This window comes from Eretmochelys imbricata, chromosome 7 (assembly GCF_965152235.1).
Source record: "Eretmochelys imbricata isolate rEreImb1 chromosome 7, rEreImb1.hap1, whole genome shotgun sequence".
In the NCBI taxonomy this organism is placed as follows: domain Eukaryota; kingdom Metazoa; phylum Chordata; order Testudines; family Cheloniidae; genus Eretmochelys; species Eretmochelys imbricata.
The window spans coordinates 54,563,563-54,588,487 of record NC_135578.1 but is presented as its reverse complement, the minus strand read 5'-3'; the positions used below and the strand labels follow the sequence as shown (position 1 = coordinate 54,588,487).

General features: G+C 49.5%; 1 protein-coding gene across 10 annotated transcripts in view; it reads left to right on the top strand.

The window, feature by feature from the left end:
* CAMK2G (calcium/calmodulin dependent protein kinase II gamma) overlaps positions 1 to 24,925 on the top strand; it is a 174,066-nt gene that overhangs the window by 120,000 nt on the left and 29,141 nt on the right. For all 10 annotated transcript variants that reach the window (XM_077822052.1, XM_077822049.1, XM_077822050.1 and 7 more), the window contains exon 13: positions 8,725 to 8,765. In XM_077822052.1, the coding sequence (XP_077678178.1) occupies positions 8,725 to 8,765 (41 nt within the window). The remainder of the gene's footprint in view (positions 1 to 8,724; positions 8,766 to 24,925) is intronic.

Sequence of the window (24,925 nt, the reverse complement as noted above, 5' to 3'; positions counted from 1 at the left end):
ACTTTACATGGCAATTACTAGAGTAATTGTGCCTCAGTTGCCATCATGCCAGATGGTTACACAAGTTATTTCAGTTCAGTCGTGGGATGCCCCGGTCATTGTGTTCCGGTGTCCGACGCATGGAGGCCTTGGGTTACTGATCCAGTGGCAGAAGGGATATTCTCCCTGTGAATCCAGGAGAAGTGTTAAGAGTCTCTGCGATAGGCTTGGGTGGCACACCCTGGTTTATGCTGAGCAGTGGCGGTTGAGGTGAGATTTGTATTAGTGGGCATCTTTTGAAGGTTGCTGTCATCCTATGAGATCACAGAAGGTGGTCCGCTGACCATCTCTTCCATAGTCACACTTCCTCAAATGCATTCCACCATCTGTAGTCACGGAGGCTCTGTATTCCTTGGTGGAAGTCCTTCCAGAGTTAAACAGGTGTACAGTAGGCAACACTCCCCTCCACTTCTCCCTCACTAATTTTCCTCTCAAGGAGGATGCTGTCAAGTAGTTTAGGCCTCAGATATTTGTATATATTAAGATCTAGTGAGAAATGGCCTCTGGATTCTAAATACAGTATCTCTATTTTAAAGACCCCTTTGCCCCACTCCATCACAAAGGAGTTTATTTTAAAATAAACTTTTATAGGATGGACAAATAACAGATGTCTCCTCCCTGTCAGTGTTGCAGCAGCAGTTAACTAATACATATAGCTTCCACAACTGTGTTCCCTGCAGCTGCTAACATTGATGATCCTAGCACACAGATAAAGAACTGAACCAGAGAATCTCTAGAGCCATTCCACTCTGTTTGAAATACAGGGAGATAAAATACCAGTGTTCACTAAAGGGAGAAATTATTATTTATTTGTATTATTGGAAGTATGTAGGGAGCCTCAGGCATGAACCAGGACCAATTGTCTTCTCCATCACAAATGTATCTTCATATATAAATATTATTGGAGAGTGCACAACCTCTTGGAGCTTTGCAGTGGAGTCAGTGGTGTTTATATGCCTTGACATGTGTTACACAAGTGCACTACAGGGCAAGGTCAGAAGGGATCTATAAAGAGGTGCTGAAATCCCGCTCGTGCTTTTGGTTCCTGTTTTAGTGCTGGTCTGTCAAATTTGGAATTGCTTCATCTCTGACAGTCTTTGGGTAAGTTTTTATGGGGGTTTTGGTGGTTTTGATTTATAAAAAGCTGCTAAATTAACTGTCCATTTGACATCTTGTTTTCAAAAGAGAAGAGATTCCCTGTTTGTAGAATTTCTGGGTCTAGAAGTTTCTTACCAAGGTTCCTTCCTGGCTCCTTTAGAAAACCAGTGCTAAAACTGAGAGCTGAAAAAAGTATTTCTACCACCAACATTCACTGTGTCTCCTTTCTTTGAGATGGGCCTGTTCCCTATGAGCGTATGGACAAATTTCTGAATATTCCGGGTGGCAGGACAGAGGGAAACAAATGTCTCACTCCTCTGTGAAAGTGTATTTGTTCCCAGCCTGTCTTTGTCCTCTCCCTTGACATCAGAGGAATTTGTCCCAGCTCCAAGTGATAGGCAATTTGAGATATGAGGCAACCTCCATATGGGGGGGGAGAGAATCTTTGAAGCTCCTTCATTTAGACAAGTTGTGGTGCTGGTGCTGCTCAAAACCATGTTTAAATACCAGCATGTGGCCCCCATCTTCACCATCACCTCCTCTTTCACAGACAGAGTCTGTGCAGTATTTTTATGGTTTGAGGCCAACACCTTGATTCTCATGGTCTTCCTTTGCATCTGGTTCTTGTGTACAGGTGTAGGGCCCCTCTCGATAGCATTCATAATGTCATTGGAAGATCTTACTTTGGAAGTACAGGTCCTTCCTTACTTGGAAGTTCAAATTCCAGTTCTTCACCAAAATCCTGTGGCATTTGAGCACCCTGCTTTTCAGTGCTTACGTTTATCCTAAAATTGGGGTGGGGGAGTTTCTAAGGAGCCTTTCTAGTGATCCCAGGAGCCTGCATATTTCTTTTGGGTCCTCAGTAAGGTACAACTTCTCATACTTTATAGTTGTGTGTCGTCTTTGGTAAAACAATGTGGAACCTCTTCTAAAATGCCAGGTTGAAAAAGTTCTTCTAATTCTCCTCAGGCCTGTGTTCCTGCTTCTCTAAGTGTGTAACTGGATGATTCTTTGTTCTAAGGGGGACTGGTTGATCCTGTGTTCATTTCTCTGGAGAAGACTTCTGTTTCTGCCCCTTCTCCTGTGGCCAACAGAATGATTCCTCAGGTAGCTAATAGTTTGGATGGGCATTTTTCTTCTGTTAAGCCCCTTCTTCAGATTATCTAGTGACAGCAGCTGCTAACAACATGGCCAGAGCTCCCAGGATCCTTCTGCTGTCCCTCTTGATAAAGTATCCAGGGAGCTAGTGTGTCGGGGAAGGGAAGTTGCCCTCTGAAGCTTGGCCATGAGTAGATAATTACCGGACCCTGAAGACGTCATCGTTACTCTGTTTGGTCTAAAATGCAGTCAAGATGTGAAGGTTTATTGGTGTCTTACAGGTGATGCTTGTTTTGAAAGGTGGTCAGAATATACAGTTGCTGGCTTCTTTTATGTTCATTTGAGGGAGAGGAGCTAGTTGCCATGTGGCAAAAGAGGAGTGTGGATGGAGTGAGCCCAGAAGGAATCAGGGGAGCCCTTTTAGCAGCATTTGGGGCTGCAGAGACGTAGGGAGGGTTTCATCGGCTGGAGCTCAGAGCCATTAGATTGGCCTTGCTGGCTGGAGCTGAGTTCTTGACAAACGCGTCTTCATTTAAACTGTCAGAGGGTAGGAATTATTTTTCCTTTGAAATCTTCTTTGTCAGTAGCTGAGCTTTTTCTTGCTTTTTCTTCTGCTGCTTCTCTCATGTGGCTGTTCTCGGACTACTTTGTGTTAGTGTGAGAGCCCTCTGTTCTCTGTCTGCAACCGAAAGGAGCTCTGCCCCCTCTTTCATAGGGAAAGGGGAACAGTTTCTCCTACTGGGAAACAGCTTTGCTTTAGGGGTGCTGTTAGTAGCTCTTTCAGAGGAGGTAAATTCACTCTTCCTTAGAATTCTATCACCCTTTGGCCAGGAAAAATTGCCATCTGTCTGGGGTAAGAATAAAGATCTGGTTCCTTTTTAGTTCCTGAGTGACTGTGGTTCTGAAAGTCTGACCCACCTTTTTGTCTCTGGTTTAGCGACTCTTGTCCATTAGAGTTCATTTGGTCCTATTGCTGCTCACTATGATTTGACAAATAGCTGTCTGCTCAGCCACAGAAAGCGTCTTCTCAGGATCTGTCCTCATCTTTATCAATTGCTTAGACTATGTTAATATATTTTGGTAAGATGTTTTCCCCTCCTTGGTTTTGGGAAGCCCATCTCTGTGTAGTGTGTCCCCAGATGGCTCGAGGATCGTTTGGAGATTAGGTATAAGGTATCAAGTTGCTTGTTTCAAAAGTTTTCATGGGCTAGTTTAATCAAATCTTCCATGGCATTATAGTTCAGACTTGGGCTAGGCAAGATGCTCGGTTTTCTAAGGCAGACTTTTAGGCTGTAGGAGCTCACTGCCAGGGAGACTACTCTTTGCTGACCTCCAAGGACAGGGGAACGTAACACAAGAATGGCTGTAGAAAAACCTGTGAAGCTGCAAATGGGGCTGGATGCCAGTACCTGGAGTCCCCTCTGGATGTTCTTCCCATAAAGACACACTCTCTCTTTTGCTCTCTCCTCTCCCACTCCTGCTAACTACAGGAGAAGGATTTGGGGCAGCAGATTGGGAAGGCTGGGTCTACATATCCCATTCTATAAATGCAACCTTGTAAACTCCCAACTGTGCATGCGTTAGGACATGCGGTCACTAGCTCAGCTGATTCCATCCATGTGCTGGAGCACGTGATTCCCAGAAGGGTGGATGTGTGTGAGCACTGTAGTCAGACAGACCAGTCACGAGTGACCTCATTTTTATTCCAGCATCTCATGTGGTGTTATAGGGCAGTGCTGTGTGTACATAAAATAATTTAGATGGTGTTAAGTGTGTCCTAAGCGGTATTTCCCTCTTATGTGATGGGTTTGATCATTTTGTCGATGAGTGTCAGCATTAGAAAAAACTTGCAGAACCAGAACTCTGCTGAATTCATGGTCCTGTGAATAATGGATAGGTGACTGGAAGATCCTAGGTTCTCTACATCTCTTGAACAGTCTGCATTGCTGCATAGTGACCGTTGATTCACTGGTACTTGGACAGATCCAGGAAAAGCATTGGGCAGGTTAAGAATGCAGTAAATCGGGTTTCCTCCCAACCTACATTACAGAGGGCCAGATTACAGTCCCGGATCTGTGTCGCTGGATATGCTGTGTCTGAAGAGTCTGATTTCACCTTTAAGCACCCCTGACTCTGGGTGAGGCCAGAGCTTTTCACTCCCAGACTCTACACATTTGGGGATGAGAATTCCAGGCTGCCAGAGGGTTGGTTGTGTTAGCCATTCTTATGGAATTTAGTTCTTCTACCACAGAAAGTTTTGTTATGGATGCCCTCCAGCTTGAGAGGTTTCTTTCTTCCTCTATTTGATGTTTATCTATTCTTATTCCTGTTGGGTTTTGTTGTATGTTAATGCATGACTTCATGACAAGATTTAGTTGGGGTCTGCAGCCTCCTCCAAAGCCTTTCCCAAAACACTTCACTACAGGCTCATTGACTTTAAAATAAACAAATCAGACCAGAACCCCGCTGTTTGTTCCTTCTGCTTTGCTTACATCGAAATCCATAGCTTGCAAATTGATTCTCAAAACTTTGTTATAACTAAATCCATGGCTTTCCAAACGTCATTCCTGGGTCCTTGGAATCCACCCAAACTGTCTCTGTAGCCCAGTTTGGTTTTGTCTTTGTGTTTGAAGGACATAAATAAATTTTAATTCAGAACTTTACATTCTTTTCTCCTCACCTTTCTTTAACACTAATTTACTTGCATCTTGCTCTCTTGTTGCTGATTGGTCTTTATTGCTTTACTACGGCTCCTCTTACTGAATGATTCTGACCAATCAGTTGGCAGGCAGAGCTCCGCCCCTGCTTCGGCCGCCATGAGTGCTGCCGGCCTGGCTGAGCAAGGTACGTGGCATGAGTCCTGTTATCTCCTGAGTGCCTGAACCTAGCCCACACCCACTCACTGCCAGTAAAAAACCAGCATGCAAGTGCCTGCACGCCCAGTGAGACGTCATCCGTGCTTGCTGGCTGAGCAATTGGCATGCAGAACAGATTTCATCTAATCTGGAACCATCACCACGTTGATCTTACTGAATTACTAACCAGATTTGAAGGCCAGACATGTATAGGGCCCTGCAGCGAGACCAGCACATGAGTCGGGAGGGGGAATTGATGTGTGTGTGTGGCTAGTGCCTGCTGTTTCAGCAGGTGGGGCTGAGCAGATTAGCTCAAGAATCTGAGTTTAAAACTTTGGGAAGCCCAGACTAAAGGGCTTTATTTGCATGTGCTCTTTAGAACCCTGTTGTACTGAGATGGATCAGGTTGATTGTTACCCTGCAATGGCAGGTTTCTCTGAAATAAACAGCTACTGTGTCCTAGGAGAACATGGAACTGGGTTCCCCTCTGCTTCCAATTCTTCTGTAAAATGGGGTGAATTAGGACAGTGGAGAGCCCTAGGGTTTCTGTTCCCAGTACAATATTGTCTTAAAGCAAGAAGAAAAGCTCTCTGTCAGGCTACTGTGGAGCAGTCAGATTTCACAAAGCTAAATTCAGTGATCTTCCTTCCCACCACCCCCCAAAAATGCCTGGCAGCTTGAGACCGTAACAGTGTCTCAGCCCTGTACTGCTGCAGGGCTGAGAGAGCCAGTGTTGGTTAGTGAACTAAGTGTAGGGATGGAAGTCATGAATTTCTGGGTGGCCAAATTGGGACTGGCAATCACTGACGTGTGGCATGACCTGAGGCCTGCCACCTGGAGGTAAGGCGACTGCAGAGCACACAGACCAAAGGACTGTCGTTGAGAAAGAAGAGTGAGAGGAATGGGGCTCGGAGAAGCATTCCATGGCATTGTTTGGAGTTGGTATTTTGGTCCCATGTGAAACGCTGCCCCTTAGCACATCCAGTGTGTCCAGTGTTCATTGCTGATGAGTTCAGCATGATCGGTTTGTGACTCTTAATGCCAAGACTGTGAGCCTAAGGGGCTGCCTTTCATTTTTGTCAGAGACTAAAACAAGGTGTGCCTGGCTGGCAGAGGGGGTGGGGGACAGAGGTTGTGCTCTGTGCTTCTCATCAGAGATTAATGAAGAGATGCTAAACCAGTAATAGAAATACATGTTAAATTATAGGACTTTCAGTAGGGGCTCTTAACAGCACTGTGGAGGGAAGGGGGTTTTGAATCTCCTTACATAGAGGAGGTGGAGAGGGATGCGGTCAGTGACCCATGCTTGGAAACCAGCAAAGTATGGGTGCACAAGACCTTTGCTAAACTTAAAGGGGTCCCCCACACATTTCCCTGATATCTCCTGTGTTGAATGCTGGGGATTGCTTGTCTGCTCTTCTCATTAAAGAAGTAAGTCCTGTCTGTCTGTTGCTAGCTGCAGGAATCCCACCCACATCCTCTGATTTCTGTCGGATAATGTGTACAGATTAACCAGTGGGTAAATTACGTAGTGTCTGCTTTGCTTGGGATGTCTGCTGCCTCTTTGTCACTGTGAGAGTGTGCATCTCCTGTATCCTCGGAGTATCCTTACAAATCATGATGATGCATGAGCTAAATGAGCAACCAACTGAATTTCTTTCTTCACTGCTGAACTAGTAACTGGACTGTGAGAGAACTGTATGTAACTGGCATGCTGAGATCACAGTGGGTACCAGCAGAGGGGTGGGAGGGGAAGCTGTGTCTTCCAGGGCCCATGCCTGGTATTGCAGGGTGCTGGGCTGGGTGGGAGGTGTTCTCTGCTAGAGGCTAGGCTGGCATCCACAATACCTGGGGCAGGTGGAAAGACTATCTCCACCAGAGGCCTGGCTAGTGTAAGCAGGTGGGGAAGCTGTCTGCGGAAGCCGTGGTCTCTGGTGTAACTTCATAATGTTTCACCTGTCTACAGAGGTAAATCGGAGTGTTGGGAAGTGTGGAGAGTGAAGAATCAGCAGACTCCCAGCTTGTTCCTGGGCCCCCAGGACATGGGCAGTAGTGCAGGCCTGCTCTGTGCTGTTTTTGGGAGCTGGAGCTTTAAGGCAAATTCCAGATGTGAGATGCTTGCATTATGGAGTAGAGTTAGGACCAGCTCAACCATGGCAGTTGCCAAGTTTATGGTGTTATTTTCTTGGTATTGGAGAGAAGCAGCTGTTGTCTGCACCATTTCAGCCTGAGCTGAGCAAAAAGTTTTGTCCCAGGTGTTGTCTAACCAGTATAAGTGAAGTCTGTCGGCCATGTGGTATAGCTGAGGTGTATGGGTGTGGAGTTGAAGAGTTACGCAGGTATTTCAGTCTCAAGGCCTTGCAGCTGCTGGTTTGTTGCAATGTCTTCTTGTCTAATTGTGGACAAATCCAGAGAAAAGCGTGAGTGCCAGTTTACCAGCACATCTTCTGGGAGTGGTAGGACAATGGAGTGTTTCATCAGAGGTTCTAAGCAAGGCAGGTTTGGTGTTGCACATTCTGTCACTTCCTCTTCCTCTCTCTTTCTGTCTCTTTGTCCATGTCCTCACTGTGGTTAGCATCCCAATCTGGTGCCTGCTCATGCTGATGAGGCCACACACTTTTAAATAGCTGCTTAGGAAAGGCATGTCAACTCCTTGTCACAGCAGCTTCTTGCCAAGGGAGTGGAAACAGCTGGGCACCATCCACGAGAGTTAACCAAACTGTTCTGTATCCACTGAGAATGGAGGCAGGGAGGCCCATTGCTGACAACCATTGTTAATGTGTCACTTTCCTGTTGCACGTGCAAGCCCCGCCTACCCTGATCATATGTGCACATGGCCAGACGCGCACACTTTGGGTGTGTGACTCTCTCTCTCTCTCGTGCACTGCCAGATACTCCTCCTCCCTCCTCCTATGTGTCTGTCTGTCTGTCTCTGTTGGTTTCTCAGTTCTAGTTGTTCAGACCAAGCATGGCAGAGCTTCCATCACCGTCAATGAAGAAATTCAGCCTTCCCTTCTCTTCTTTTTTCACTCTCTCTCTTTACAAGCTGGCAGTGCTGCCTTTGCTCCTTCCCCACCAAAGTCCTCGATCCCATTTTATTACTTGCCATTATCCCAGACATTCCTCTGGCTAATTTTGCATCTTGGCAGTGGTTAGGATTTCTTTGCATTATCGACACCTCCCCCTGCCACTTCATAAATAAAGTCTCCCTTATGTAAATAGCTGTACTTGAGGGAAAATCTCTGTCCGAATACTAGAATCTGACGGATGTCTTCAGCTTTTTCTCTGTAATGGCTGTCACCTTTGGAGGAAGGGGAGGCTGTGAAAGAGTAGAGGACTTGAAATAAAATCACCTTGGGAGCTCTGCACTGTTGGACGCTGGACCTCAGTGAGGTTAGGGAGGTGGGAGAGTTGCTGGCTTAACACTAACTGTTGAATAGAAAGGGCAGGCTACCTTCCTTCTCTCGATCTGATTGTAATGGGTAGCGACACAACAGTTTGACCTCTGCTGCTTTCATCATTACCAAGAGAAATTAGCAGGGGGTTGTCCCTTTAATTCTTGTGCAATCTGGAAGGGAAGGGAAGAGAGATTTAAAACCAAACCCTCACCACCTTGTCCTGTTTTTCTCTGCAGCTACCAAAAGCCTATTGAACAAGAAGTCGGATGGAGTGAAGGTAGGTCCAAGCTTTTCTACCTCCCCGCTCCTTTTCAGTCCATTTACCAGCAGGCAGCTGCCTCAGTACTGGGGCTGTCCTCTGAAGAATGGGTTGTTAGGGAGCTGCTGGGTCAGATCCCCACACCTCTTACCTGCACAGCATACAACTAGCAAGGTGTGTTATAGGATTTCCTTCCCCCTAAGGTTTGGGTACTGGCTGTTGCCTGAGGCAGGATACTGGGCTGGAGGGACCAAAGATCTGATCCCGTCTGGCACAAGCCCTGGCCTGTGCAGTTCGGCTCCTGAGCATGGGAAGATTTTGCTTTTTTGCAAAGCTATTGTCAGAGGATGACAAAGGCCAGCAGCACTCATGGAAATCTCCCCATCTCACCCCTTCGCTCCATTGACAGGGGCTGGGGGTTGTGGGGAGGGGGAGTTCCACCCATTGGGGATCTGTTGTGTCAGAATGTAACCATTTCACTTTGTCGGTTACATCTGAGTTGCGAAAAGGCAAGCAGTACTGCTTTCTCCACCCTCACAGGCCAGGGACTCTGTGCTCCCTGTTCAAGGAAATCACCGTTTCCTTAGTTCACTCTCCTTATGTGTGTTGTAGCCTGATCTATGAATCTGATATTCATTGTGTTGGTTACTTAAGAATTTCCAGTGATCACTCTGAGGTTTGACAAGTTCTTGTCCCGAGATCAGGCCCAGTATTGTTAGAATTACTGTTCAGTTGGGAACCCCGAAGGGCACAGCTGTAGCGCTCACTCTTGAGGAACCTGTGTGTATTTGTAATAGTTTATTAGTACATTTAGCAAAGTCACAAACACTCTAACCCAGCAAGGTAGATAGAGATAATACAGAACATGCATCAGAACATCCATTTACTCATGCCATCCCTTGCAGAACAAACTGAAATGTTAGCCATCATCTTCCTCATCACCATCACCTTCCTCATCATCACCAGTGGCCATCATCCTGGCACCTCCCAAGGGCTGTATCTCACTCTCCTCTTGCCCCCACGCTGGGATACAACTTTTATAACATGTTACGCTGACACCACTCTGTCTAATGCATATTCAGCGAGGTTTCTCCCCTCTTCCTTATTTGTATTCCTCACATTACTAATGTTGGGAGGCCCTTCTCCTATAGGTTAGGATGTTAATGATCTCAACTTATTATCATATACGTCAGTTCGTTGCCATGGCACTCTTGTAGTAACACATCTGCAGACGTTCCCGTCCTAAAATATCCAAAAGCCAATGTTAGCTCATGTTCCTGTGGCTGGCTGGTGGTGTTATGGACAATCCCCCCTCTTATACACTCTGTTCCCAGTTCCCCCAAACTCAGGGGTGATCGTCAGGCCATTCATGTGTGCCAAAGTGTATAGACCTCAAGCCTATATTTGTGTGTCTGTTTTGGCACACGAGACAGGTCTGTAGTTTTCCTTGCATTACTGCTGAATAAAATAAATTATGGGCTACAGTGTGCAGCCTTCGGTTCTGGAGTTCAGAAAGGAGCCATTCCCCAGGACACAGGCCATGACTCCAGATGGCGACTTACACCTGGTAACCAGCTGTTTAGAGCAAGGATGAGTAGAAAAGTCCAGTAAATGAGGAATTCCATGCCTAAGTGCAACTCTTCTCCTCTCGCAGGAAGGGAGCACTTTATTCATCCAGGTTTGTGCTTTCACTTGAAGCCCCAGACTTTCCCCGCTGGTTAAATGACAGGAAATAAAAGGTAGGAATAAATGGTCATTTTTCAGAATGGAGAGAGGTAAACAGCAGTGTCATAGAATCATAGAATATCAGTGTTGGAAGGGACCTCAGGAGGTCATCTAGTCCAACCCCCTGCTCAAAGCAGGGCCAATCCCCAATTTTTGCCCCAGATCCCTAAATGGCCCCCTCAAGGATTGAACTCATAACCCTGGGTTTAGCAGGCCAATGCTCAAACCACTGAGCTATCCCTCCCCTCCGGTGGACATCCCCCAGATGCCCACCAGGGATCTGTACTGAGACCTGTCCTATTCAACATATTCATAAATGACCTGAAAAAGGGGGTGACATTGTGGTGGCAAAGTTTGCAGACTATAGAAAACTACTCAAAATAGTTAAGTCCAAAGCAGGCTGCGAAGAGTTACAAAGGGACCTCACAAAACTGGGTGACTGGGCTACAAAATGGCAGATGAAATTTAATGTTGATAAATGCAAAGTAATACACATTGGAAAACATAATCCCAACCATACATACAAAATGATGGGGTCTAAATTAGTTGTTGCCACTCAAGAAAAAGATCTTGGAGTCATTGTGGATAGTTCTCTGAAAACATTCACTCAATGTGCAGCGGCAGTCAAAAAAGGGAACCGAATGTTGGGAATCATTAGAAAAGGGATAGATAATAAACTAGAAAATAATCATTTTCTTCTTCAAGATGTGTTGCTCATGTCGATTCCATTCTAGGAGCGCGCGTGCCCATGTGCACGGCCATCTGAGATTTTTGCCTTAGCGGTATTTGTAGGGTCACGCTCTTGAGTGCCGCTCTCACGCATCAATATATTAGGCGCTGCCGGCCCTACACCCTCCCAGTTCCTTCCTACTGCCCGAGGTGGTTAGTCAGAGCGCCTTTCCCTTGCCTCTCAAGGGCTCGAGTCTTAGGCCTTGTAAATAGTTTACAAGTAGTTAGTTAGTAAGTAGTTTTTAAGCCCTGCTCTGACTGCAACAGCCCTATGACCCCCATAGCAGCTGCCTCAAATGCTTGGGGGAATCGCATGTGAAGGAGAAGTGTTGCATCTGTAAGAACTTTCGTCCCAGAACTCAGAAAGAGTGAGACCATCTTTCTCATGGAGGCTGCTGTCCGCCCGGCGTCTGAGCCTTCTGGCTAGACTCTGCCCCAAGCACCTTGGCACACAGCACACCCCTGGCACCAGAGCCTAAGAGGAAGTCGAAGAAGGGTGACTCCCTGGCACTGAGCAAGAAGGGCAAAGGGCCCAGTTCAGGCCAACAGCCCACATCAGAGTCACATGGGGACGCCCCACGCCGATGTGTCCCCTTAGTCCCCCAAGGAATCTTCCACTGACTCCAGGGAACAGTAGGGGACGCAGACTGGTGGCAGGGTCGATGCCTTTCCAGGCTCTCCCGGCTCCCAGAGAGCAGAGGCCTCTATCAGGACCGCATGTGTCGCAGGTCACAGGCAAAGGCTCCTGGTGAGGGCAAACCAGCCGTAAAGACCTCCCAGAGGGTGGGCGAATGATGCCAGTCTCCAGAGATGAGACAGTGCTCTGCATGCTCCAGGTCTCTGTCTTCTGCGGGATGACCTAGATCTCTGGCACCGCACTCACCGTCTCCACATTCTCGATGCGGGTCGTCTAGAGGAAGGCACCGGTCACCATATCGCCGGCACCGGTCACCATATCGCCAGCACCAATCATCCTTCCACCAGCTGTCTCCTCGGTGCAGATCCCAGTCTCCTAGACCGCGGGAGCGGTCTGCGTCACGGTACTGATCCCCCTGTCCCCAATCCACCTACTTGAGACACCGGTCTCCTGTGGCGACAGACGCAAGCTTCAATGTCCCCTCCGTGGTCACCGGAAGGTGATTCCTCTAGTTCAGAAAGGAAATTCAGCACTTTAACGCGACAGCATCAGCATGATTGGGCACCTGAGGCTGCATCGACCTCCGTGATGCCGTCAGGGCAGCGAGGCCAGTGGTTGGTGCAACGGACCTACTGGGGTGCGTGGGGCATGCCTGTGGTGCTGATGCCTCAGTCAGTCCATTACTTGGCCACCGCCTCAGAGCAGCAACCAGTGGCACTGAGCTCAGTGCGTGAGGCGCATTCGGAGGCTAGGGGAGAGGAGCAAGCGCCCACCCCAAAACCCTCTTCCCCTTCCCCAGTGACCCATTTGTTGTCATTGTCCCCAGGTGAGGGTGTGGCAGGCCCCTTCCACGCCAGCCCGCCAGACGATTTTAAAGAACATCAGGCCCTGCTTCATAGGGTGGCTACGAACTTGGACTTGGAAGTGGAGGAGATGGCCAAACAGGGGGACGCCCTGTTCTATGTGCTCTCGACCTCTACCCCCACCTGTGTTGTATTATTAGTACATGGTGGGGTCCTAAAAATAGCAAAAGCCCTTTGGCAAACTCCTCCTTCCATCCCTCCCACTTCCAAGAGGGCAGAAAAAAGATATTTTGTCCCTGCCAAGGGGTTCGAATATTTGGCCTTGCTGGTCATCTTGGCAGCCAATGAGAAGGACAGATGGGGGCAAACCACTTCAGCCCCCAAGAATATAGAGGCCAAGAGGCTGGACATCTTTGGGAGACAGATTTATTCAACTGCCAGCCTTCAGTTCCAGGTGGCCAACCCCCCAGGCTCTCTTGGAGAAGTATAGTTTCAACTTATGGGACTCCCTCTGTAAGTTCAAGGACTCAGTGCCCCAGGACTTGGTCCAGGAATTCAGGGCCCTGGAGGAGGAGGGTATGACGGCTGCAAGGTGCACCATCCAAATGGTGTGGGACGTGGCCAATTTGGCAGCTAGGGTGGTCGCATTGGCTGTGGTCATGAGGCGCAGATCCTGGCTTCAGACCACTGGCCTGTCCCAGGAAATGCAGACCTCGATCCAGGATCTTCCCTTTGATGGGAATGGTCTCTTTGCAGAGCACTGACAAGAGGCTGCACAGACTGAAGGACACTCAGGCCACCCTTTGCTTGCTGGGTCTGCATATGCCGCAGTCAGCAAGGAAGCAGTTCCGGTCGCCCCTGCCACCAAGGCCTTGGCAGCCTCAACAGGGGCCTACAAGGAGAAGGGATAGGGTCACGAGTTTTAATTGTTGCCGCCCTTCCTCCTCCCACTCCCCTGCACAGCCCATCCCATCGAAGCCTCACGAGAGCCAGAAGTGCTCGTTTTGAGGGTGCACTCAAGGGCGACACCCCAGTCATCTCTCCGGATCCACCTCATCCTTTCCTTAACCGTCTTCACCCCTACCATTCGGCCTGGTCGCAAGTCACCTTGGACCGTTGGGTGCTAGAAATTGTATCTTGGGGCTACACCCTGCAATTCTTGGCTGCTCCCCACCCCTTCCCTGTCGCTCTGCCGGGACCCTTCTCACGAACAACTCCTCGTTCAAGAAGTTGAGAACCTCATGTAGCTGGGGGCAGTGGAGGAGGTCCCCTGTGACAGGAGGGGAAAAGGGTTCTAAGACCCATTCTGGACCTGCAGCGCCTCAACAAGTCTCTCAAAAAGTTGAAGTTCTGCATGGTCTCTCTGGCCTCCATCATCCCCTCCCTGGATCTGGGAGACCGGTACACCACCCTTGGTCTGAAGGATGCTTTATTTCCATATCTCCATCTTTCAAGGTCGCAGATGATTCCTCCGTTCTGTGGTGGACAGGTGCCATTTCCAGTTCACAGGGCTGCCCTTTGGTCTCTTGTCTGCTCCGAGGGCCTTTACAAAAGGTATGGCACAGTGGCTACTTACCTCAGGCATTGAGGGGTTCAGGTCTATCCGTATCTCAACGATTGGCTCATCAAGGGCAGATCTTGGGGACAGGTGCAGAGGAGCCTTGAACTGGTTAGTTCCACCTGCTGCGTTCTGGGCCTGTTGACCATAAACTAAGGGTATGTCTACACTACGAAATTACGTCGAATTTATAGAAGTCATTTTTTTAGAAATCGGTTTTATATATTTGAGTGTGTGTGTCCCCACAGAAAATGCTCTAAGTGCATTAACTCAGCAGAGTGCTTCCACAGTACCGAGGCTAGAGTCGACTTCCGGAGCGTTGCACTGTGGGTAGCTATCTCACAGATCCCGCAGTCTCCGCTGCCCATTGGAATTCTGGGTTGAGATCCCAATGCCTGAAGGGGCTAAAACATTGTTGCGGGTGGTTCTGGGTACATATTGTCAGGCCCCCGTTCCCTCCCTCCCTCCCTCCGTGAAAGCAAGGGCAGACAATCGTTTCGCGCCTTTTTTCTTGAGTTACCTGTGCAGATGCCATACCACGGCAAGCATGGAGCCCGCTCAGGTGACCGTCACCGTATGTCTCCTGGGTGCTGGCAGACATGGTACTGCATTGCTACACAGCAGCATCAACCCATTGCCTTGTGGCAGCAGACAGTACAGTACGACTGGTAGCAGTCATCATCATGTCCGAGGTGCTCCTGGCCACGTCGGCCAGGAGCGCCTGGGCAGACATGGGTGCAGGGACTAAATTTGGAGTGACTTGACCAGGTCATTCTCTTTAGTCCTGCAGTCAGTCCTATTGAACCGTCTTATGGCGAGCAGGCAGGCAATATGGATTGCTAGCAGTCCTACTGTACCATCTTCTGCCAGGCAGGCAAGAGATGAGGATGGCTAGCAGTCCTACTGCACCGTCTTCTGCCGAGCAGCCGTGAGATGTGGATGGCATGCAGTCCTTCTGCACCGTCTGCTGCCAGCCAAAGATGTAAAAGATAGATGGAGTGGATCAAAACAAGAAATAGACCAGATTTGTTTTGTACTCATTTGCCTCCTCCCCCGTCTAGGGGACTCATTCCTCTAGGTCACACTGCAGTCACTCACAGAGAAGGTGCAGCGAGGTAAATCTAGCCATGTATCAATCAGAGGCCAGGCTAACCTCCTTGTTCCAATAAGAACAATAACTTAGGTGCACCATTTCTTATTGGAACCCTCCGTGAAGTCCTGCCTGAAATACTCCTTGACGTAAAGCCACCCCCTTTGTTGATTTAAGCTCCCTGAAGCCACCCCTGTAAGCCGTGTCGTCAGTCGCCCCTCCCTCCGTCAGAGCAACAGCAGACAGTCGTTCCACGCCTTTTTTCTGTGCGGACGCCATACCAAGGCAAGCATGGAGGCCGCTCAGCTCACTTTGGCAATTAGGAGCACATTAAACACCACACGCATTATCCAGCAGTATATGCAGCACCAGAACCTGGCAAAGCGATACCGGGCGATATTCATGACTTGCTTTCCCCTGCCCTGAGGCACATGAATACCAAGATGAGAGCAGCCCTCACAGTTGAGAAGCAAGTGGCGATAGCCTTGTGGAAGCTTGCAACGCCAGACAGCTACCGGTCAGTTGGGAATCAATTTGGAGTGGGCAAATCTACTGCTGGGGCTGCTGTGATGCAAGTAGCCCACGCAATCAAAGATCTGCTGATATCAAGGGTAGTGACCCTGGGAAATGTGCAGGTCATAGTGGGTGGCTTTGCTGCAATTGGATTCCCTAATTGTGGTGGGGCCATAGACTGAACCCATATCCCTATCTTGGCACCGGAGCACCAAGCCGGCGAGTACATAAACCGCAAGGGGTACTTTTCAATAGTGCTGCAAGCTCTGGTGGATCACAAGGGACGTTTCACCAACATTAACGTGGGATGGCCGGGAAAGGTACATGACGCTCGCATCTTCAGGAACTCTGGTCTGTTTCAAAAGCTGCAGGAAGGGACTTTATTCCCAGACCAGAAAATAACTGTTGGGGATGTTGAAATGCCTATATGTATCCTTGGGGACCCAGCCTACCCCTTAATGCCATGGCTCACGAATCCGTACACAGGCAGCCTGGACAGTAGTCAGGAGCTGTTCAACTACAGGCTGAGCAAGTGCAGAATGGTGGTAGAATGTGCATTTGGACGTTTAAAGGCGCACTGGTGCAGTTTACTGACTCGCTTAGACCTCAGCGAAACCAATATTCCCACTGTTATTACTGCTTGCTGTGTGCTCCACAATATCTGTGAGAGTAAGGGGGAGACGTTTATGGCGGGGTGGGAGGTTGAGGCAAATCGCCTGGCTGCTGGTTACGCGCAGCCAGACACCAGGGCGGTTAGAAGAGCACAGGAGGGCGCGGTACGCATCAGAGAAGCTTTGAAAACCAGTTTCATGACTGGCCAGGCTACGATGTGAAAGTTCTGTTTGTTTCTCCTTGATGAAACCCCCCCACCCCTTGGTTCACTCTACTTCCCTGTAAGCTAACCACCCTCCCCTCGATCATCGCTTGCAGAGGCAATAAAGTCATTGTTGCTTCACATTCATGCATTCTTTATTCATTGATCACACAAATAGGGGGATGACTACCAAGGTAGCCCAGGAGGGGTGGTGGAGGAGGGAAGGAAAATGCCAACAGCACTTTAAAAGTTTACAACTTTAAAATTTATTGAATGCCAGCCTTCTGTTTTTTGGGCAATCCTCTGTGGTGGAGTGGCTGGTTGGCCAGAGGCCCCCCTACCGCGTTCTTGGGCGTCTGGGTGTGGAGGCTATGGAACTTGGGGAGGAGGGCGGTTGGTTACAAAAGGCTGTAGTGGCAGTCTGTGCTCCAGCTGCCTTTGCTGCAGCTCAACCATACACTGGAGCATACTGGTTTGGTCCTCCAGCAGCCTCAGCATTGAATCCTGCCTCCTCTCATCACGCTGCCGCCACATTTGAGCTTCAGCCCTCTCTTCAGCCCGCCACTTACTCTCTTCAGCCCGCCACCTCTCCTCCCGGTCATTTTGTGCTTTCTTCCACTCTGACATTATTTGCCTCCATGCATTCGTCTGTGCTCGGTCAGTGTGGGAGGACAGCATGAGCTCGGAGAACATTTCATCTCGAGTGCGTTTTTTTTCTTTCTAAGCTTCACTAGCCTCTGGGAAGGAGAAGATCCTGTGATCATTGAAACACATGCAGCTGGTGGAGAAAAAAAAAGGGACAGCGGTATTTAAAAAGACACATTTTATAAAACAGTGGCTACACTCTTTCAGGGTAAACCTTGCTGTTAACATTACATACATAGCACACGTGCTTTCATTACAAGGTCGCATTTTGCCTCCCCCCACCGCGTGGCTACCCCCTCAACCCTCCCCCCTCCCCATGGCTAACAGCAGGGGACATTTCTGTTTAGCCACAGGCAAACAGCCCAGCAGGAACGGGCTCCTCTGAGTGTCCCCTGAAGAAAAGCACTCTGTTTCAACCAGGTGACCATGAATGATATCTCACTCTCCTGAGGATAACACAGAGAGATAAAGAGCGGATGTTGTTTGAACGCCAGCAAACATGCACTGCAATGCTTTGTTGCACAATGATTCCCGAGTACGTGTTACTGGCCTGGAGTGGTAAAGTGTCCTACCATGAAGGACGCAATAAGGCTGCCCTCCCCAGAAACCTTTTGCAAAGGCTTTGGGAATACATCCAGGAGAGCCACGAATGCCAGGGCAAAGTAATCCTTTCACATGCTTGCTTTTAAACCGTGTATAGTATTTTAAAAGGTACACTCACCAGAGGTCCCTTCTCTGCCTGCCGGGTCCAGGAGGCAGCCTTGGGTGGGTTCGGGGGGTACTGGCTCCAGGTCCAGGGTGAGAAACAGTTCCTGGCTGTCGGGAAAACTGGTTTCTCCGCTTGCTTGCTTTGAGCTATCTACAACCTTCTCATCATCATCTTCTTCGTCCCCAAAACCTGCTTCCGTATTGCCTCCATCTCCATTGAAGGAGTCAAACAACATGGCTGGGGTGGTGGTGGCTGAACCCCCTAAAATGGCATGCAGCTCATCATAGAAGCGGCATGTTTGGGGCTCTGACCCAGAGTGGCCGTTCGCCTCTCTAATTTTCTGGTAGGCTTGCCTCAGCTCCTTCAGTTTCACGTGGCACTGCTTCGGGTCCCTGTTATGGCCTCTGTCCTTCATGCCCTGGGAGATTTTGACAAAGGTTTTGGCATTTCGAAAACTGGAACAGAGTTCTGATAGCACAGATTCCTCTCCCCATACAGCGATCAGATCCCGTACCTCCCGTTTGGTCCATGCTGGAGCTCTTTTGCGATTCTGGGACTCCATCATGGTCACCTCTGCTGATGAGCTCTGCATGGTCACCTGCAGCTTACCGCGCTGGCCAAACAGAAAATGAGATTCAGAAGTTCGCGGTTCTTTTCCTGTCTACCTGGCCAGTGCATCTGAGGTCGAGAGCGCTGTCCAGAGCGGTCACAATGGAGCACTCTGGGATAGCTCCCGGAGGCCAATACCGTCGAATTGTGTCCACAGTACCCCAAATTCGAGCCGTCAAGGCCGATTTAAGCGCTAATCCACTTATCAGGGGTGGAGTAAGGAAATCGATTTTAAGAGCCCTTTACGTCAAAATAAAGGGCTTCATCATGTGGACGGGTGCAGGTTTACATCGATTTAATGCTGCTAAATTCGACCTAAAGTCCTAGTGTAGACCAGGGCTTAGTGTAGACCAGGGCTAAAAGAAATCAACCTTAAGGCTGGAGCAAAGAATAGAGTTTGTTGGGGTGGTTCTCAACTCCATGCAAGCCAGAGCCTTCCTTCCAGAGGCATGTTTCCAGGCCATGTCGGACCTGATCTCCCATATGGAAAAACTACCTGCTCACCACGGCTCACACCTGCCTGTGGTTGTTAGGCCACATGGCCACGTGTACGTACCTGGTCTAGGAAGCCCACCTCCATCTCTGGCCACTGCAAGCGTGGTTGGTGTCGGTCTTCATCTCCAACAGACACGATCTAGATTGGGTGGTATGCGTGCCGGTTTACATCTGATAGTCTGTAGATTGGTGATTGAGCCCCAAATTGGTGTGGGAGGGAGTTCCCTTTGCGACCCCGGCCCTGTTGCTGACCCTGGTTTCTGATGCCTCGGACCTGGGCTGGGGAGCCCACTGGGAGCTCAGCACGCAAGGCCGCCTTGTCATGGGACGATCAGGGAGCTCAAAGCTGTTTGCCAGGCCTGCTAGGCTTTCCTACCCTATGTGAAGGGCAAGGTAGTGCAGGTTCTGACAGACAATACTGCGGCGATGTGTTACCCTTTGCCAAGAAGCTCTCCACCTTTGGGGCTTGTGTGTGTGGCATGCCATCCATCTGGTGGCCATGCATCTGCCTGGAGCCAAGAACGTGGTAGCAGATTGCCTCAGCAGGACCTTCTCGTCTCATCATAAGTGGTTGCTCCACCCGGAGGCGGTCAGCATTATCTTCCGGAGGTGGGGGACTCCCCAGGTGGACCTGTTCACATCCCATCAGAACAGGAAATGCCATGCGTTCTCCTCATTCCGGGGATTGGACAGGGGCTCCCTGTCAGACGTCTTTCTGCTCCCATGTTCGGAGGCTCTGATGTATGCCTTCCTGCCGGTATCTCTAATCCACAGAGTCCTCATGAAGAGTAAACAGCAGAGGGCAAAGGCTATTCTGGCCGCTCCTGCATAGCCTTGGCAGCACAGGTTCAGCCCGCTGATGAACCTTTCAGTGGTCCCCCCACGGCAGCTGCCTCTCTGGCTAAATGCAGACGAACAGAATGCTCAGCCCAGGCCCAGCAGGTTTTGCTGGGTAGCAGAGAGCCCTCCACCAGAGCAACCGACTTGGCCAAGTGGAAGAGGTTCACATGCTGGGCCTCAGACCAGGGTATCTGGACTGAGTAGGCCTCACTGCAGGTGATCCTGGACTATCTTCTGCAGCTCAAGCTGCAGGGGTTGTCCTTATCTTCAATCAAAGTCCACTTGGCTGCTATTTCTGCCTTCCACCCTCTGCTCCAGGGCAAGTCAGTTTTCACTCACGACATAATGGTCCAGTTTTTGAAAGGTCTGGAGCGTCTCTACCCAGGGATCTGGTCCCTCCCTGGGACCTGAATTCTCATGCTGTCATGGCTCATGGGTCCTCCCTTCGAGCCTTTAGCTTCCTGCTCCGTTCTCCTTCTCCTCCTCCTCCTCCTGGAAAGTTTCTTTCCTGGTTGCAATAACGTGTGCCCATAGGGCCTCTGAGATCAGGGCGCTTACTTCAGAGCCACCCTATACAGTGGTCTACAAGGACAAGGTCCAGCTGTAACTGCATCCAGTGTTCCTGCCCAAGGTGGTTTCACAGTTTCATACCAGCCAAGACATATACTTACCTGTCTTCTTTCCGAAGCCTCACAAATCAGAAGAGGAGCACAAATTGCACACCCTGGACATCAGGAGGGCGCTTGCCTTCTACATCGACAGCATCAAGCCATTTTGTAAGTCAACGCAATTGTTGGTTGAAGTGGCAGACAGGATGAGAGGTCACCCAGGGTCTTCACAGAGGATTTAGTCCTGGATCACAGCCTACATCTGTCACTGCTATGACCTGGCAAAAGTGCCTCCATTGGCGACCGTGACTGCACACTCGACTAGGGCTCAGACTTCGTCGGCAGCCTTCCTGGCCCAGGTGCCATTTCAGGATATCTGCGGGGCCGCTACTTGGTTGTCTATACAGACATTTACATTTCATTGTGCACTCACCAAGCAAGCCCAAGACAATGCTGGCTTTAGCAGAGCAGTGTTGCAAGCCCCATGACTGTGAACTCTGAGCCTGCCACAGGGATACTGCTTGAGAATCACCTAGAATGGAATCGACATGAGCAAGTACTCGAATAAGGCAAAACCGTTACCTACCTTGCATAATTGTTGTTCTTCGAGATGTGTTGCTCCTGTCGATTCCATTACCCATCCTCCTCCCCTCTGTCGGAGTTACTGGCAAGAAGGAACTGGGAGGGCGTAGGGCCGGCAGCGCCTGATATACCAACGCATGAGCGTGGCACTCCAGAGGGCGCCATTTCCAACCCTACGGATACTGCTAAGGCAAAAATCATCTGGGCGCGTACACACCTAGAATAGAATCGACATGAGCAACACATCTCGAAGAACAACAGTTATGAAAGATAGGTAACCGTTTTATATGAATCCATGGTATGCCCACACCTTGAATACTGCATTCAGTACTACTTCACACAATGCACAGACAACTTGTAGAACTCATTGTCAGGGGATGATGTGAAGGCCAAAACTAAAATGCGGTTCAAAAAAGAACTACATACGTTCCTGGAGGCTAGGTCCATCAATGCCTGTTAGCCAGGATGGGCGGGGATGGAACCCCATGCTCTGGGTGTCCTCAGCCTCTGATTACCAGAAGCTGGGAGTGGACGACAAGGGATGGATCACTCGATAATTGTCTGTTCTGTTCATTCCCTCTGGTGTACCAGGCACCTGCTGCTGTCAGCAGACAGGACACTGGGCTAGATGGACCATTGGTCCAACCCAGTATGGCTGCTGCCATGTTCTGATGCTGCCCTGTAACTGGAACAATTTCCCTCCTTGTTTTACCCTGTGACTGTTTTTTGTTCTCCTCCTGCTGGGGGTTTTATGTCATGCATGCTGAGGCAATAATTATGCTGTTCTCTCCTACTGACTGAGTCTTACTGAGGTAGTGGTGAGGCTCGGCCCCTGGAAGGCTCCATGGCATAAAGGTGCAATTACCCAGATCAGGCTGGTGAGGAGTGGAGATACATTTATTTTTTCTGTTGCTGTAGTAGGTGCTCTGGTGTAATGCAGCATTTCTGTGGCTGGGGGTGTCCTCCCTGATGAGATTTGAGTGAAATACTAGGCTTCTTTCCCCCCAGCCAAAAAGACATGAAATGTATAAGTCTTTCCTCTAGAGCGCATGCTTATGAAACCAAGTATCAGGGGTTAGCTGTGTTAGTCTGTAACCACAAAAACAACTAGGAGTCTGGTGGCACCTTAAAGACTAACAGATTTATTTGGCCATGAGCTTTCATGGGTAAAACGCCACTTCTTCAGTTGCATGCATGCATGCATGCATCTGAAGAAGTGGTGTTTTACCCACGAAAGCTTATGCCCAAATGCATCTGAAGAAGTGGGTGTTTCACCCACGAAAGCTTATGGCCAAATAAATCTGTTAGTCTTTAAGGTGCCACCAGACTCCTTGTTGCTTATGAAATGTCTCCACGTGGGAGTCTCCTTGTCTGAACACAGGCTCTTGCTTCTGTTACCAGACACATGTCTATGCACCAGCTCTTCTTGTTCAGTGATGCAAGGAGGCTGGTTACTAGCCTGAGGAGTCTCTCACTGGCTGCTTCGTAAAACATCATAGCAAAACGGAGGAGGCAGGGCTGGTCCTGGAAGGCTGTGGACTTAAGAAAAGCAGGTCTCTGCTTCAGCGTCTCCCAACAGCTCAAAGAAAAAGCTGAAAAAGAAGCAGATCATGCAACTGCATGTCTTATTGGAATCTTCCAGGCTTGTGAAATGGTGCTGTCCTCAGAGACTTTTTACTATCCCCCAGGCTCCCTGGGGAGGGTGGGTGAATATTATTACTCTAGATCAAACCCTTGCAGAAGTGGAACCTGTACAGTCTTTGACATGCAGCCTTTTGCTTGGAGGCATTGTGGTAGGGAGGAGACCTATATTTGGAAGAGATTTTACTCCTCCATGAAGTGTACATGCTGAGCAGGTCCCCGAAGGTGTTGGGTACCTTTTTCCCTGAAAAGAATAAAGCTGGATTCACCTTTGACAACTATAGAGCGTTCATCAGCCCTGCAGAATAACTGTAACCCCTAAAGTTCAAATGAGCTTGTGTGGGAAGGCAGAGAATGAAGCCCCTGGAACGTGCAGGAGGGGCATTTGTTCTCTTGAACAGAATGCTCTGTATGCACAGAAAACAGGTACCTCCTTTCTGCCGCTGTATCATATCTGGGGACTGTAAGCAAATGGTCACATGTGAACTCTCTCCTCCCAAACACCAGCACGCTCTGTTCTCTTCAACAGAAACAAAGCTAAGATGCATTCTCCTAGCCCTGAAGGAAGCTTAGCAGTCCGGTAGTGGGGAGGAGGTCAGAACTGAGGGGAACAGTAGAGCAGTGCACTGCACAGGATGGGCAGGACTGAGATGACAGTGGGTGCTCTAAAGCAAGATTGAAGGGCATCTAGAGAGCTGTTGGAGTCTTCACAGCCCTTTCACAAAGGCTGTCTGGCTCTAGCTGGTGCTTTCCGTTCCTTGCTTCCCTGAATTCTGAAACTTGCTAAAGAGATAGAGAAACAAATATTTTTGCTTGGTAATGTATTTTACTTGTGTGGGTCTAATGCTAAATATCATGGAAGCTTTTCCATTGACCAACCCATATCACTTCTTACTCAACACTGTGGTTGGAGGCACTCGGGTTTGGGGCAGACCTCTCTCTCTCTCTCCCCCTCTCCCATGTTACCTGGGTGTGAACATTCTTCTCCATCCTAGGGGTTTTGTTGCTTCTCTCTCTGTCTTCCAGTGGTGTCCATGACTGCAATGGCTCTTCCCTTCAGCTAACAGGCTGGCTGAGTGAGGCTACACTGCCATCTGTGTCCTGCACTCAGAGCTGGGTTGGCACATCTGATTGCCACGCAGTTGCACCGTTTCAGAGACCTCTGACATGAAAGATTTAACCTATCTTCCTTTCGCATGCCATCCTCGTCTTGGTCTTAGTGGAGGCTGCTTCTTGGGTCACCTCAGTGCTGCTATATTGATTGACCAGCAGCTGGCGCCTTCTCATTCCATACTCTTCTGTCTTCTAGATCAGTAGTTTTCAAACTTTTTTCTGGGGACCCAGTTGAAGAAAATTGTTGAAGCCTGCGAGCCAACAGAGCAGGGGGTGAGGGGCTCGGGGTGCTGGAGGGTCTCAAGGCTGGAGCAGAGGGTTGTAGTGTGGGGTGAAGGCTGCAGGTTGGGGCCAGGAATGAGGGGTTCAGGGTGTGGGAGGGGGCTCAGGGCTGGGGCAGGGGGTTGGGGCCCGGGAGGGGGTCTGGGCTAGGGGTGCAGGCTCTGGGGTAGGACCAGGGATGAGGGGTTTGGGCTGCAGGAAGGGGTTCCAGGTTTCGGGGGGCTCAGGGCTGGGGCTGGGGATTGGGGCACGGGGTAGGGGTATGGACTTACCTCCGGCGATTCCCGGTCAGTGGCACAGCCGGGATGCAGAGACAGGCACCGTGTCCTGGCACAGTGGACTACACTGTGCCCCGGAAGCTGCCAGTACCAGGATGGATACACACACGGCAGCACACAGAGCCCTGTGGCCTCCCTGCCTAGAAGCTGGTCCTCCTGCTGGCCACTTCTAGGGCGCAGCAAGTGTCGGAGCAGGTAGGCACAAGCCTGCCTTAACTGGGCAGCACCGCTGACAGGACTTTTAACGTCTTTACATCCACCAGCCTAAAGATGGGTTCCATTGTCGCTCTGCTTGCCTCTCCTGCTGCTGCTGCTGCTTAGTCTGTTTTGTAATTTTAGTCTCTGGGTTGGCCATCCTTGTCCATTTCTGATCTGAGCTGGAGACAGGAATGCATAGAGGGTCTGTTCCTGGATCCTGGTAGCTGACTGTTTATCATTCAGTCCCCTATTGTGATAGCTCAACTTCAGCTCTGTCCTCTTTACTATCTAAATATCCGGTCAGCTTTG